At 36.2% G+C, this 13039-nt stretch overlaps 1 protein-coding gene across 2 annotated transcripts; it reads right to left on the bottom strand.

Annotated features, from left to right (window-relative positions):
• Positions 1-5550: 5550 nt before the first annotated feature.
• LOC132200194 (uncharacterized) lies at positions 5551-9390 on the bottom strand. 2 transcript variants are annotated; one of them, XM_059625458.1, is made up of 4 exons: positions 9207-9390; positions 7426-7574; positions 6789-7366; positions 5551-6643 (listed from the first exon to the last, which is right to left on the bottom strand). In XM_059625458.1, the coding sequence occupies exons 2-4, from the start codon at positions 7565-7567 to the stop codon at positions 5771-5773; spliced, it is 1593 nt and encodes a 530-aa protein (XP_059481441.1). In that variant the 5' UTR covers positions 7568-7574; positions 9207-9390; the 3' UTR covers positions 5551-5770. The 2 variants fall into 2 exon arrangements, with proteins under 2 accessions (XP_059481441.1, XP_059481440.1); XM_059625457.1 differs by having other exon boundaries at positions 9224-9389.
• Positions 9391-13039: the final 3649 nt, after the last annotated feature.

Here is a 13039-nt window from a genome sequence, read left to right as displayed (position 1 = left end):
GCGGATATTTATATTATGGAAAATCGATACCTGCCAATGCAAGCTGTAGGGCTTTTCAATTTACAAATTTCCAGCCGGTCGTTTTTGCAGTTTATTGTTCAAATTCGAGGGTTCAATATTTTGGCATCAAAAGGTACTTTTGTATAATTTTTGTTTAGCCGATCAAAGGGCAATCCTATACCATGCTGAACTTTTTCATGTTTACAAAAATTTAAACCCTAACAGGAGATTATATGATTTTTATACTCAAAATTTTGATTTATAATTTAAAGGAAAATTTTTCTTAAATTATAAAACAAAATAAGATTGATTATTTTACATTTTACTCTGGTAAAAAATCAAACTTTTAAACACGAACATTAAAGCGGGGAATAATTGATTATTTTCAAAAGTTCCCTTCTATATTTTGAAGTATTTGTACATTTGCATATATAACAAAATTAAATTACGCTAAATCGTTGTATGAATATTCAAACATTTTATTTCTATGTCAATGACTATAAGGATTTTCATTATTTTAGATTCCTGATAGATTTATCAATTGATTATTTTTGAAACGATACTACTATGGAAGTGAATAGATAGGGCTTTTCCCTCATTAAAAATTGTTTTATTCAAAAACAAAACGACTCTACCAGTTTCGGTCAGGGTCTGCGATCCTTTTTAATGAACAAGAAAATTTTAATACAAAAAAATCAGCGAAATTGAAAAAAAAAACACATTTTAACATAAAAGAATTCTAATATTGAAATTAACAATTCAAGTACTTCCATGATCATCTCCTCGAGCGTCAATTTCTTCAAACAAATTTAAATATTGCACGAAACCACTTTTTTATTAACCATCATCGTTTTATAATGAAAAGATACAGCCAGTTTTTAAAGTTCCTCATATTTCTTCCTCAATTAAAAATTTATCTCCTTCCGAGAGAAGCTTTTCGCAAACAAAGTTTGTACATTTAAAAGCCGTAGAAATAAAGATGTTTGAAGCAGCATAAAAATAAGTTAGCCGAACTTTTAAAACTCCGGAGAAAAAGTAATGCAGTTTTACATTTCCTTCCTCCACAGCTCACTCTATTTGTCTTTCACAAGAAATAAAAAAAAAGCCATCTCTTGCATGAATCAAAGTTTAAAAACCACCCTCGTCTCTCTCAACTTGCGTCTGCCATCGTGGCATGCGATATTGGATTTGAATTTATATTGAAAATATCCACCGAGCATAATAAAACGCTGGCAGCCGCAACTGCTCGGCGCATACCTCGTCCCTGCCGTCCCGTGCGCCATAATAACATGCACCTCTCTCGCATACTTTCCGCTGCTGGGCGGGTTTTATTTTTATACACGCGCCGACGGTATATAGTATTACAAAAAGTTTTATTTTTACCTTTTGCACCGACTGTCAGCACAGGCAGAATCAAATCAGAAACGGCGCCAAAGAAAAACAACATTGCAAAAGCAGTTGATTTGCTTTTTATTGCTCGGGCAGAAAATGTTATTTTTTTTATCAAAGCGAAATAGATTACTCGGAAATAAAATGCAGTTGACATTTGCATAATAATCCTCTTAATTCTGTTTCAGATTATTATTTTTGTAATCCAACGTGGAGCACCCTATACTTTTTTATTATAATAAAAGCCAATTATTCACACCCCCTGGCCGGGTGCATTTGTATAATTCAGAGTGTGGTGCACACCGGAAAAATCAATCCCCGCCGCCTTTTCTGGGTGAATTTTTTTTTTTTGTGAGAATCGCCGTTGGAGTTCAGTTCAGTTAGTTGTTGAACCGTGAGCCGGCCAAGCGTGACAAACTCATTCTGCTGCGGTTATCGGCAAGGGGTGATTCGGCGCGAGGGTGGACGAGGGGTGGCTCTCCGCCGGGCCCAAAGATACACACACGCGGCGCGCGTGGATTATTAATACGCGGGGGGTGTAACACGTGGCGACACTCGGGGCATTAATTACGACTCTAATAGCCAGCACGCGCAGCCGGCAGCGGAAAAATGCTCCGAAATTCGGTTTTATCGCTCGGAACGGCGAGTCCATCGGGGGAAAAGGAAGAGGCGAGAAATGTGCTTTGTTTGATCAGAGAAACTTCATTTCTCCTGCAAACCGTTCATTAAGTTATTATAATTTATCAAAGATGCTAAACAGATTTAAATAAAATTTAACATTATTATAAATATTATTTAAGCATGAAGTTTTCATAATTTTTTTTTAACTCAGTTCATCAGTTGCAGGATTACTTCTGTCTTCACAATATAAAAAAGAAAAATTATTATTATTCATGTATTTAAAAAAAAATTAAGAAAGTAGATTCCTTTAAAATATTATTATTATTGTTGCAACTCTTTCATAATTGTATGCTTTTTATGGCGTTATTACACATATTGCACGCAACGTAAGTCACCTATTTACAAAATAAAAAAAAAATTGGGTTGAGGAAAATAGAAATGAGAGTTAAACAACAAACATAATTTACAAGTTAGTCAGATGAGAAGTTAGTCAGTAAATTCCTGTTCTAAATAAAATTTAATAAATATGAACATTTCCAAACGAAAAATAATATTATTATTATTTATTATAATTACTATTATATATTAATAATAATAATCGATAATAATATTAATTAATAATAATTATTATTATTATTTAATATTTATTTAAAATATGTATATTTATACAAAACTAAAATGCATGACTCTTTTGGGTTGTTAAAAATATTTCAATGCTCTAATTGGCTACCGACAATTTTTTCCAAAGTGAAATCAATTTCTCATTTACATTTCTACGCCAGCTCTTTTGTTTTGAAATATAACGTTGAAAGACGTGAGAGGGAATCTCGTCAAAAAGTAAAGCTGGATGGCTGTGTTTATCATATATTTCACAAACGACGCAAATTACTGCAGCTCAGCAGCAGCCCCTGATATATTCAAGTACCAGCAGAGACAAGAGAATTTGAATAATCCTTTGTTTTCGCGGGCGGAACTTGAAATTGCACTGCGCCTGTCGCTTACGTCTAATTTGAATTTTATTCAAATGGAAATGAATGAAATTTCAGAAAGGAGCAGGCCTTTGAATGCAAAGTGAGCTCAAGTAAATGTGAAACGATCTCGTCGCGCGCATAGAAGAAGTTTTTTTACCACACCTATTTATATTTCCTTTCTTTAAAAACTACTTTTCAAAAGAGGCGGCAATAATTACTCTGGACTGAATATTAATTCAGAATTTTCCTCGTCCCGCATTCACTGCAGTCCGAAAATTCAAAAGTTAAATTCGCCGAGTCAACATGAGAGAGAGCAGCGCATAGAAATTAGCAGGCGTGTTTGAATTGAAATTTGGTGCTGTTTTCCTAAGAGGGAGGATAAATAGTGCGCCGGGCTGTTTGCGAGAATAATTAAAGTTACGTGACCCTTGAACAAAGAGCGAGACCAAAAGGCAAACAGCCTGGCCAACGCTCCGCGGAGCACAAACACACACATAAGAGCTTCATCTCCACACACAGCGCCCTTGTTTCTTCAGCTGCGCTTAAATTTCTTCAAAGAAAACACGGTCTAAGATGCTTTATGAGCGTTACAGAGAAGAAGGAAACCACAACTTAGTCAGCCGCCCTTCGTTATACTTGGGAAATTCGAAACTTTGGCTGCTAAAGCAGCGGCCAATTTACCTTTCCTTTACAACTTTTGATATTGAACGAAAGTACACGCGGGGTCTTGTTAATTTTACAGAAATAGTTCAACAGACACTTCTCTTGTAATGTAACAAGAAATTTCAAATTCATATATGAAAGCTCACCTTTTACATCTATTAAATTTTCCAATTTTTATATTAATTAATTGTTTTAAAATTTTTATTTTCAAGCTTTCAAAACTCGTTTAAAATTGCTAAAATATTGATATAAATAATGGAGTTTGTATGTCGGCATAAAATATTAATTACTTTTGCTCTCAAAATAATAATATTGGGTATCCATAATAAATTTTAACATTGAAAATATTGAAAAGATTAAGTTTTATTTAATACCTGGTGTCTCATTTATCATTTATATGAATCGCTGTAAGTGAAGAAACGCTTTTAATTTAATTTTAAGTTTTGTTCTTTGATTTGTTTTTTATATACTTGCACACAAATGTAGGGCATGTAATTTTTTTTATCCATTTTACTGGTTTGAGTTTCACGATGCATTGGCGTATTCAGTCTCGTTTTACCGTCTATTTGCAAACAAGAGGGTCGTGAATTAAAGGCGGTGCCGCATTCGGAGGCGAACGAACATCACGATCGATTGCAGCCGTTCCGAGAAATCCAATAAAAGTTATTTCATCCCGCGCTCGATTCGATTCATTCGTTCGGCGTATTTACGGTCCCGCGGGACTCGCGAAGAAACAAAAGCCACTCTCTCTCTTGCTCCATCCTTTTATTTTTTATATATCCTCGCCGCTAAAAGAAGAGGGCCAATTTAGAGGCCGCGCAAAGTAAATACCCCGCGTCAGCAGCAGCGCATCTCATATGTGTGTGCACGGCGCGTGTTTTTGTATGGTGATGAATGCGCCGGGGCTGAAATGAAAGAGAGAGAAAAGCTTTTGTTGTTCGGCTGCAACAGCAGGTCACTCACTCACTCATTATTTATTACTGCCGAACACAATTGCAGCTAACAACTTGTAAAAAGGCTCGGGCCATTGTGAATGCAATAACGCACGCATAGAGCTCTGCCCGGCCAGTATTATTATTATTACAGTTTTGTACCCAGCACGGCCTTATCAGCTACACTGCGCTGCTGATAAAAGGAGACGCGCAATTGCTGTTGAATGCATCGACAATGAGAGCCGCGCTGCTGTAAATAATTTTCTCTCTGCTGCACGCAGCATCGGCCATAAAACCATAAATCACCACCGAAAATTTCTTCAAAGTCCCGCATTTCGTCTTTCCATGAGAGCAGACAGAAACCAATGGGGTGAAACATTATTTTTTTTTCTACCCTCTTGCGCTTGAAAAAAATTACTGTTCTCAAATTTGAACCTTTTTAATAAAAAAAAAATAAATCACTGGCCTTCTCCCCAGTTTGTAACTGACCTTTAAAAAACTTTTTTTGCCTTAATTTTTCTATGAATAAAATGCTGATTTTTTTTGGAAAAAAAAAACAAATTAGACCGAATCGCTTTGAAATTTTGGAGTCCTCAATGTGTTGAAAAATGTGTTTGGAAAATCGCTAAGAAAAAAAGCGGCCCTCAAAGCGCTGTTGAAGAGCGCAAGCAGAGGATAATAATTATGTTGTGGGCTAGCAGCGCTGTCATTTTTCCATGTCCATGTAAGAGTTGATTTTTTTCTTCGGGAAAAAAATATTTTTACAGAAAGTAAAATATTAAAGATTTTCAGTAGCTTTTATGAAAATAATTCATTATAAATGGGAACTAACAAACTCAAGAAAAATTTAACTAAACCGGATTTCAATTTTCAACAAAAATATTATAAATGTTGATATAAATGGGTGTGCATTTCTGTTTGCAGAGCAATAGAATTAAAAACCTTTTAGAAATAATGTTATTCATATTATTTATCTTCATTCAAATTAAGTACAACTCAAGAGATACATATTAAGAATACTTTTTATCCTAATTCTGATATCTTGTTTCAAACTGAAAACCAATTATTTAACCATATGACAATTTTAATAATTTTTTTTGCAAAAATATCAAAATGCTGAGAAATTTTTATTTCAAAAAGTTCCAAAGTTTCTGTTACCCGAATATAATTACCCTCCAAAATGTATATTTTTCATTACTCGCAGATTTCGAAGTGGAAATCAGGAATTGAAATCTGTGACAACATTGAGTCAAGAAGCTGATTTTTTAATTCTTCTGAGGCTGGAACGCATTTAAGCAGTTTCAATTTTGGTGCATGAATTGGAAGGAGGCAAAGGAAATTAAGGAGTTCTGGGGAAGATCTGTGGCATGAGCCAAATTTGAACGTCCTCAGCTTCTGCAAGGCACGTCCATTGACCAGTGCGTCAAGTAAGCGTGGGAACGAAGCATGAAAATTACTGCTGATATCATAAAGGCACAAAGAAAAGTGCTCAAGATTTGGGGCCAACAGAATGAGATCAATGCACTGAGTTGGAAAACTGCCTGTGGTTATCGAGCATTTAAAAGTTTCCATGCTACTGAAGTGACTTTCATTCAAAAGAGCACTTGACTGATCAGTTTCCGTCAAGTTTAACTGTTTGAAGACAAGTTTTTTTAGTCTGGGGCAGAGAGAAAATACCTCAAAGGGATCCACCGGTCCAGCTGAGGTACAAATGGTCAATTCCTCAAGTCGACTTCCACACTCGGCAAGCACTTGAGGCACTGTGAAGTGACTCCTAACATCATGCAGGTGCAGTACCTTCAGGTGGTGCAGGCTGTCTACGTTGTTGTGGTTTCTGAAGTACGTAGGCGTCATGAGCTTCAAATTTTTTAAAAAGGGGGTGCGTGTGTAGTCAAAGAAGCACTCAAGATCTGCAGTCTCCAAGTTGAATGGCCCATCTCCAGTGTCTATGCGAATCGTTCCATGGCACATTGTATCATCAGTATTGTCCGAACAGCAGATTCGCAAAAGTGGTAGGTGCTTGAGGCATTCCTTCATGAAACGTTGCTGATCCCACTGCATCTCATTCTGCAAAGAGGTAGTACATTTGTTTGTATCAAGAGTGTGAGAAAATTTTGTCTAAACCGAGAAGAGTAAAAAAATAATATTTATATTAATTTTTTCAAATTATTAAAAAAAAAAATAAGATGAATAAATTAAATAAAAATCTCACCTTATGTGACACCCTGACTAAAGACAGCAGACACGTATACTGGTCCCAATTGATTTTGAGAATTTCCAGCTTCTGCATCGAGAATAAACTCTTGAGGAGGTCATAAGTGTGGGTGCGAATGGCACAGCAGAGAGTTCGAAGGTTTGGATATGTTTCTGAAACGATGGCCATTGATTTCTCATGAAAAAGGTACCACCCTAGCTCAATGTGCTCTAGCTTTGGAAATTGAAGCAGGAAAGGCAGAACAGGGTTCAGGGACACGTTGCGAAGATCGTTTGCTTCTTGTCCTAGCACAATAAATCCAGCATTGCGAACGTCTAATTTCTCCAGTTTTCGCGAGTCGGCAATCCTTTCCAACTTAGGACACTTTTCCGTAAGCATTTTCCAAACTTGAACATCGCGACAAGTGTCCGAGGTTCTGCGTTGAGAGAACAAAATGAAGTCAAACTCCCTCACAGATTCATCCAGGACACGGTTCAGCAGCTCAAAAATCCAAAGTTGCATCTCCGAACAGAGCAGCTTGTCGCATTCCCCTTGGGACTCCAGATATTTCAGAATATCAAGGCGCAGGGCTGGCGCTATAATTTTATAAATGATTTATAGATTTTATAATTACTTCAGGCCAGCTTAAACTTACACAATTGCTTATAGGGAACTGCAGAAGTCTTCACTGAAGCACAATTTCTTATCTTCTCAAGGCAGAGTTCCTTCAGGGGTCGTAAATTTTGAACTATCGACCTCTTGACTTTGGCAATCTTGATTAGTTGCTCTCTCTCCATAAGTTGCCTGAAAAATGCAATAATTAATGAAAATTTTAAATTCATTTTCCTTACTAGTGTAATTACTATAATATTTTTACAATGAAGTTTTGAAGATGATTACATAATTTATTAAAAATTAATTACACATACAAAAATTTAAATGCAAAACAGTTTTGAAATGAAAACTTTAAACTTGTTTCACATAATTTCAACTACGTGAACTACAGAAAGGTGAAGCGATTGTGCAAGCACATGGGAATAATTAATAAATTAATTATGGGGTGCGTCCAGGAAAGATTTGAGGGTAAATGTTAAAAATTTTTCTTGAAAACATGCCATTCCAATTTTCAAGTATGTTGTTGGGGTGGTCAAGAGGCCTCGCTCACCAAATTTTCAAGTCAAAATAAGGGGTGATTTTCCGGGAAATCAGATTTTTCCAAAAACAAAAAATATGGAATATCTTTGCTCCTATTGAGAAATTATTAATGATCTTTTCACTTCCAGACGTAACTTTTTACGCCCGACAACTTTTCTGTTGACAACTTTTGCGTAGGTCAAAGGTCAAGGTCACTAAATTGCAAATTTCACTTTCTGACGCAATTTTCGCTAAGAAGCACCCCTCAGAAATTTTTTGCAGTATAGGAAAAAATGTAGCCCCAAGTGTGTAGAACAACATCCTTGATTTCCAGAATGGCATTATTTTTAGTTTTTTAATTAATTTTAAATGAATATTAAAAAACAGTGAAAAATCGCTTTTCCGCAATAGAAAGTAATTTTCAAACAGCGATAACTCATTTTCTGTTAGAGATACGCAAAAATGTTATAGAACAAAAAGGATTTGTTTTGACTTTTTGCATCCAGCCATGTATAGTTTATACAGGTCAGATCACTTGGGGTCATTGACCTCAGTGACCTGTGACCTTAAAGAGCAGTTTACTGAATATTTGGCACATAGTTAAGAAGAACTATTTTATGGAATGGTTTTAATAAGCTCATTTCCCACAAATTATTTTTAGAGGTCACAGGTCACCGAGGTCAATGACCCCAAGTGACCTGACCTGTATAAACTATACATGGCTGGATGCAAAAAGTCAAAACAAATCCTTTTTGTTCTATAACATTTTTGCGTATCTCTAACAGAAAATGAGTTATCGCTGTTTGAAAATTACTTTCTATTGCGGAAAAGCGATTTTTCACTGTTTTTTAATATTCATTTAAAATTAATTAAAAAACTAAAAATAATGCCATTCTGGAAATCAAGGATGTTGTTCTACACACTTGGGGCTACATTTTTTCCTATACTGCAAAAAATTTCTGAGGGGTGCTTCTTAGCGAAAATTGCGTCAGAAAGTGAAATTTGCAATTTAGTGACCTTGACCTTTGACCTACGCAAAAGTTGTCAACAGAAAAGTTGTCGGGCGTAAAAAGTTACGTCTGGAAGTGAAAAGATCATTAATAATTTCTCAATAGGAGCAAAGATATTCCATATTTTTTGTTTTTGGATAAATCTGATTTCCCGGAAAAGCACCCCTTATTTTGACTTGAAAATTTGGTGAGCGAGGCCTCTTGACCACCCCAACAACATACTTGAAAATTGGAATGGCATGTTTTCAAGAAAAATTTTTAACATTTACCCTCAAATCTTTCCTGGACGCACCCTATGAATATTCCTACGACATTGTGGTGAGTTTGACTGGCCGAGAATAGACGATTCAGGTTCGCAGGTGGATTCAAGGACGTAGGACAATAAGTGTCAGGCTCCTTAATTTAGCATTAAAAATTTCCGCCTTAAATAACTGCTAATAATTGTGCCCTCAAATTAGAAAATGGCAGCCGAGCTTTTTTGTTGTGATTTTGTGATGGTGCACTTTGCACTTGGTCACGTGAGTTGCGACTTCTTGAGTTGCGAAAGGCAAAAGGGGAGGGGCGCTCTTGCTTCGGCCCGCATGCGTTCGAAAGTGCAGATTTGATGTGGCGCCAAACTGCACGTGCGATGCAACGAGGAAAGAGAAAATTAAGGTAGTCCAAAATGCAGAAACTTGTGTTTCCAAAATAAATTAAATTATTAAAGCAACAAAGTTGATTTGTTAAATGAGTTCATTTAATTTATTTTCACATTTGTACTTGAAAATTTTTGTGTACTTCATGCGTACCTTAATTATACATGCAACAAATTAACAGAACGGAGTAATCAGATCCAGTTTTCTATTGATCATAATAATCAGAATGCCCTCACCCCGCATGCAGTTAATAAGTTCCAAAATATTAATCCAATAAGAAAGTGCCAAAAATTTTATATTTTTTCCTGTTGAAAGCATAAATTTTTTTGGGTCACAACCATTTTTTATCAATAAGCTCTTACCAACAATTGAAATAATTAAAATCAATTTATGAGTTTTTTTTTCATCACAAATAATGTTTTTTTTTTAAACACGGTTTTTTTCTTTAAACGCAACTAACAAGCGCGGATAAAATTTCAAAAGCTAGTGATTTACGTAGATTTTAAGTCACATTTCCCTGGTGACGCGAATATCCGCCAAAGAGCAATCAAGTGGTAAGCGCAGCTGCTCTTTTCTCACTGCCTAGAATTATCCCCGAAAGTAATTCGATTGAGCGGATATTTCGCGTCCTCACATCGGCACAGGGGGCAATAAAAGCAGCTCGCTGGGGCCGAAAGGTCTTTGCGGCGAAAACGCACTTTAGGTACGGCGAGCGAGGCATGCTAAGTAAGTCGCCTTTATTGTGCTCCTTGGCATTCCGTCAATGGGGGCAGGCAGCGGGAGGCACTGCCAATTTCCTCCCCAATCGATATTGTTCTCTCTCTTCAATAATCGCACCTCCGCTGACGAGAGAAAGGGATGCTCGAGCCAATTTCAGAGAGAGCAGCACAGGAAGATGTGGGAAAATTGGTTATTCGCACAGTCAATTTTGAAAATTATGAAAAAAAAATCTAACGAATTTTAAGTTCAATTTGTAGGCTCTGCTTTTTAGAAATTCATTTTTGCCTGTCTGCTCAGAAAACATTCAAATTATTGGTACGGCTAAGAAAAAATGTGTTATCAAAATGTGTTAATAGCAAACTGAATTTAGAGAAAATTAAATTGAATATAAATAAACTATGGATGACAAAGTTGTTTTAATGTTTAACAAAATCAATATAATTCTCGAATCTTGAATAATTCTTCACTTTGTGATTTATACCTTTTCTTTTCTTCTGCAATGTCAAAGAAGACTTTATTATACAGCACAACGTGTGAAAATCTTTGAAAATTTCTTCCTCTTCTATGTTCTCCGACTGCAAATTTAAAAAGTTCAAGGAAAAAAGTGTTCCGAGAAAGGCGAGTTCGTCTTTCCCACGACAGCAAAGCTCTCACTGTTGTATAAAGTTTTCACTTTTTAAAAGAGTTTTTCGGCTGAAAGCGCATAGCAGTCTAACGGACAGAAGAGCATTCAAATTCGGCGCGAACATTATTGCTCTCTCGAATATAATATAAATCTGAAATTCATGGCGCTGCAGCCACAAAATTTCACGAGACCGAGTCTCGAGTGTGCTCTCGGGCCACAAAAGGCCCATTCGCGCGGAACCGCTGAGAGTGAATTGTAATTTTTCCTTCAATTGCGCCACCGCCGCCGCCACCAAGCCATACAAACTTTTCCAATTTGGCACAATTATTATTAAGTGTGTTTTTGAAGCCCCGGCAGGGCAGAGACCCTTGCTTGCTCTCTCCGACCGTCCAAATGGGCCACTCACCCTTTTCAATTATGCGTCTCTGTAAATTTCCTCTGAGCAATTTGTTTCGTTCCGCGCGCCCCTCTTTCGGATTGGCAACAATTTTTTTTTGTTCATTCACCAAAACGAGCGCGATTGTTAAACATTTTTCCATTATTTTTTTTTTGTCTGCGGAAAAAAGGAGTGCAGGTGTCGCGCGGGCAAAAAAGCAGCGCCAGGTGACAAGCTCGGCTCAGTTTCGCGTGTGCAGCAGAGAATTAATTTTTTATTGTATACTTTATACGTTGTTTGCGTGCTTTTCTTCTTTTATATGCGCGCATGGGAATGGGAAAGAAAGGAGGCTGCACCCGTGCAATGCAATGTAACACATTTCGGCCGATATTAAACTATATTTTATTTCCCGGCACGGAGAACATCCAAGTTTTTATGGCGAGTTTGTGACGCTGCATGAGAAGCAAATTTTCATCTCTTTATATATGATTTTGGCATATGAAGGAAAAATACATTCAATTTTCATCTGCTTGAAGAAATTCTTTAATTTTGGTGACAAACCAAGAAATACAAAACGGATTTTAAAAAAACCTGCAAATTTTATGTTAATAGAGTGCAATTTCATAACAAATTATTATATGATAATTTGCATAATTTGAGATTTTTCAATGAAATTTTGATAAAAATTTAATTTAATTTTTAATTTTCCAGAAAAAAAACTATCACTCAACTCTGTAGTGTGAATTTTAAAAATAATTCGCTTTACAGTTAAAACCTCAGGAGATTAAAATATTTAAAATGGTTGGCCTTTTATTATCAATTAATTTAATTATTGCAAATATTTCATTATATCTTTAAATAATAAAAATAATTAATTCTGAAAGAAATATTCCTGCGATATGCATAATATTGACAGTAATGACTCCTTATTGGCAAAATGTTCTATTGCGTGCAAAAGTAATATTTTGTGAACCGTATTTTAGTGTCTTATTAATACAAAGATTATTCTGTACATAATTATGTTTATCTCTAGAAGATACATATTTTCTGAATCTGATTGTGAGTCAATAGCCATATTTAAACTTTAAACCACATCTACAACCATTTTCAGATAAAAAAAATGGGAAATTTTATCCAAACTTTTTACAATAAGTCCTGGAACACGCTGAATTCTCTTTAATTAGAAATTGAAAAAATGGCTTGCTTTGAAGAAATATTTGTGAAAAGTCTTTTAAACAAAAGTCTCAGGAATGTTGTTTTGATGGGTCTCAATCGATTCGCCTAACAAACGGAATTAAGTATTGAAATGAGAGAGGGCACGTATTTGGCTTCGAGAGGTGCGTGTTGCTGGACGAAGCCGTGGGTATTTAAATTATATTTGCTGCATTTGTTCTTTGCGTGCGGACGCAGCCCCTGCGCCGGCAGCGGCGAATCCCCGGCAGCAGCAATAATGCGTCGCTTCCTCTTCTGCATCAATAACAATTTTAGTAATTCCTCTCCATTCAGCTCCATTATTATTATTACGTGCCGCCGTTGATACTTTTATTGCATGGGAAAGAGATAAAGAAACTGGAGAGACGGAGCGAGAGGAAAAAAGTTGGCGCTCGCGGGATTGGAAATAACGCGCCACGCCGTTTTATTGTGTTAAATCTCTGGTGGACGCTCGGCTGTTTCAAAAATTGTTTTACTTTTATTGTTATTGGCCGGCTGGCGTTGCCCAATTTGGCCGCGCCAACAAAAACCGGAGAAGACTTCCTTCTTGGCCCGTT

The sequence above is a fragment of the Neocloeon triangulifer genome, unplaced genomic scaffold, assembly GCF_031216515.1.
Source record: "Neocloeon triangulifer isolate White Clay Creek 2 clone unplaced genomic scaffold, ASM3121651v1 ptg000014l, whole genome shotgun sequence".
Classification (NCBI taxonomy): Eukaryota; Metazoa; Arthropoda; class Insecta; order Ephemeroptera; family Baetidae; genus Neocloeon; species Neocloeon triangulifer.
This window is presented reverse-complemented; position numbering and strand designations above follow the sequence as displayed.

Coding starts and splice junctions, on each gene's coding strand:
- LOC132200194 (XM_059625457.1), bottom strand. Junction 7,367..7,425: donor AGTTCCCTATAAGCAATTGT/GTAAGTTTAAGC, acceptor ATAAAATTATAG/CGCCAGCCCTGCGCCTTGAT. Junction 6,644..6,788: donor TAGTCAGGGTGTCACATAAG/GTGAGATTTTTA, acceptor ACCTCTTTGCAG/AATGAGATGCAGTGGGATCA.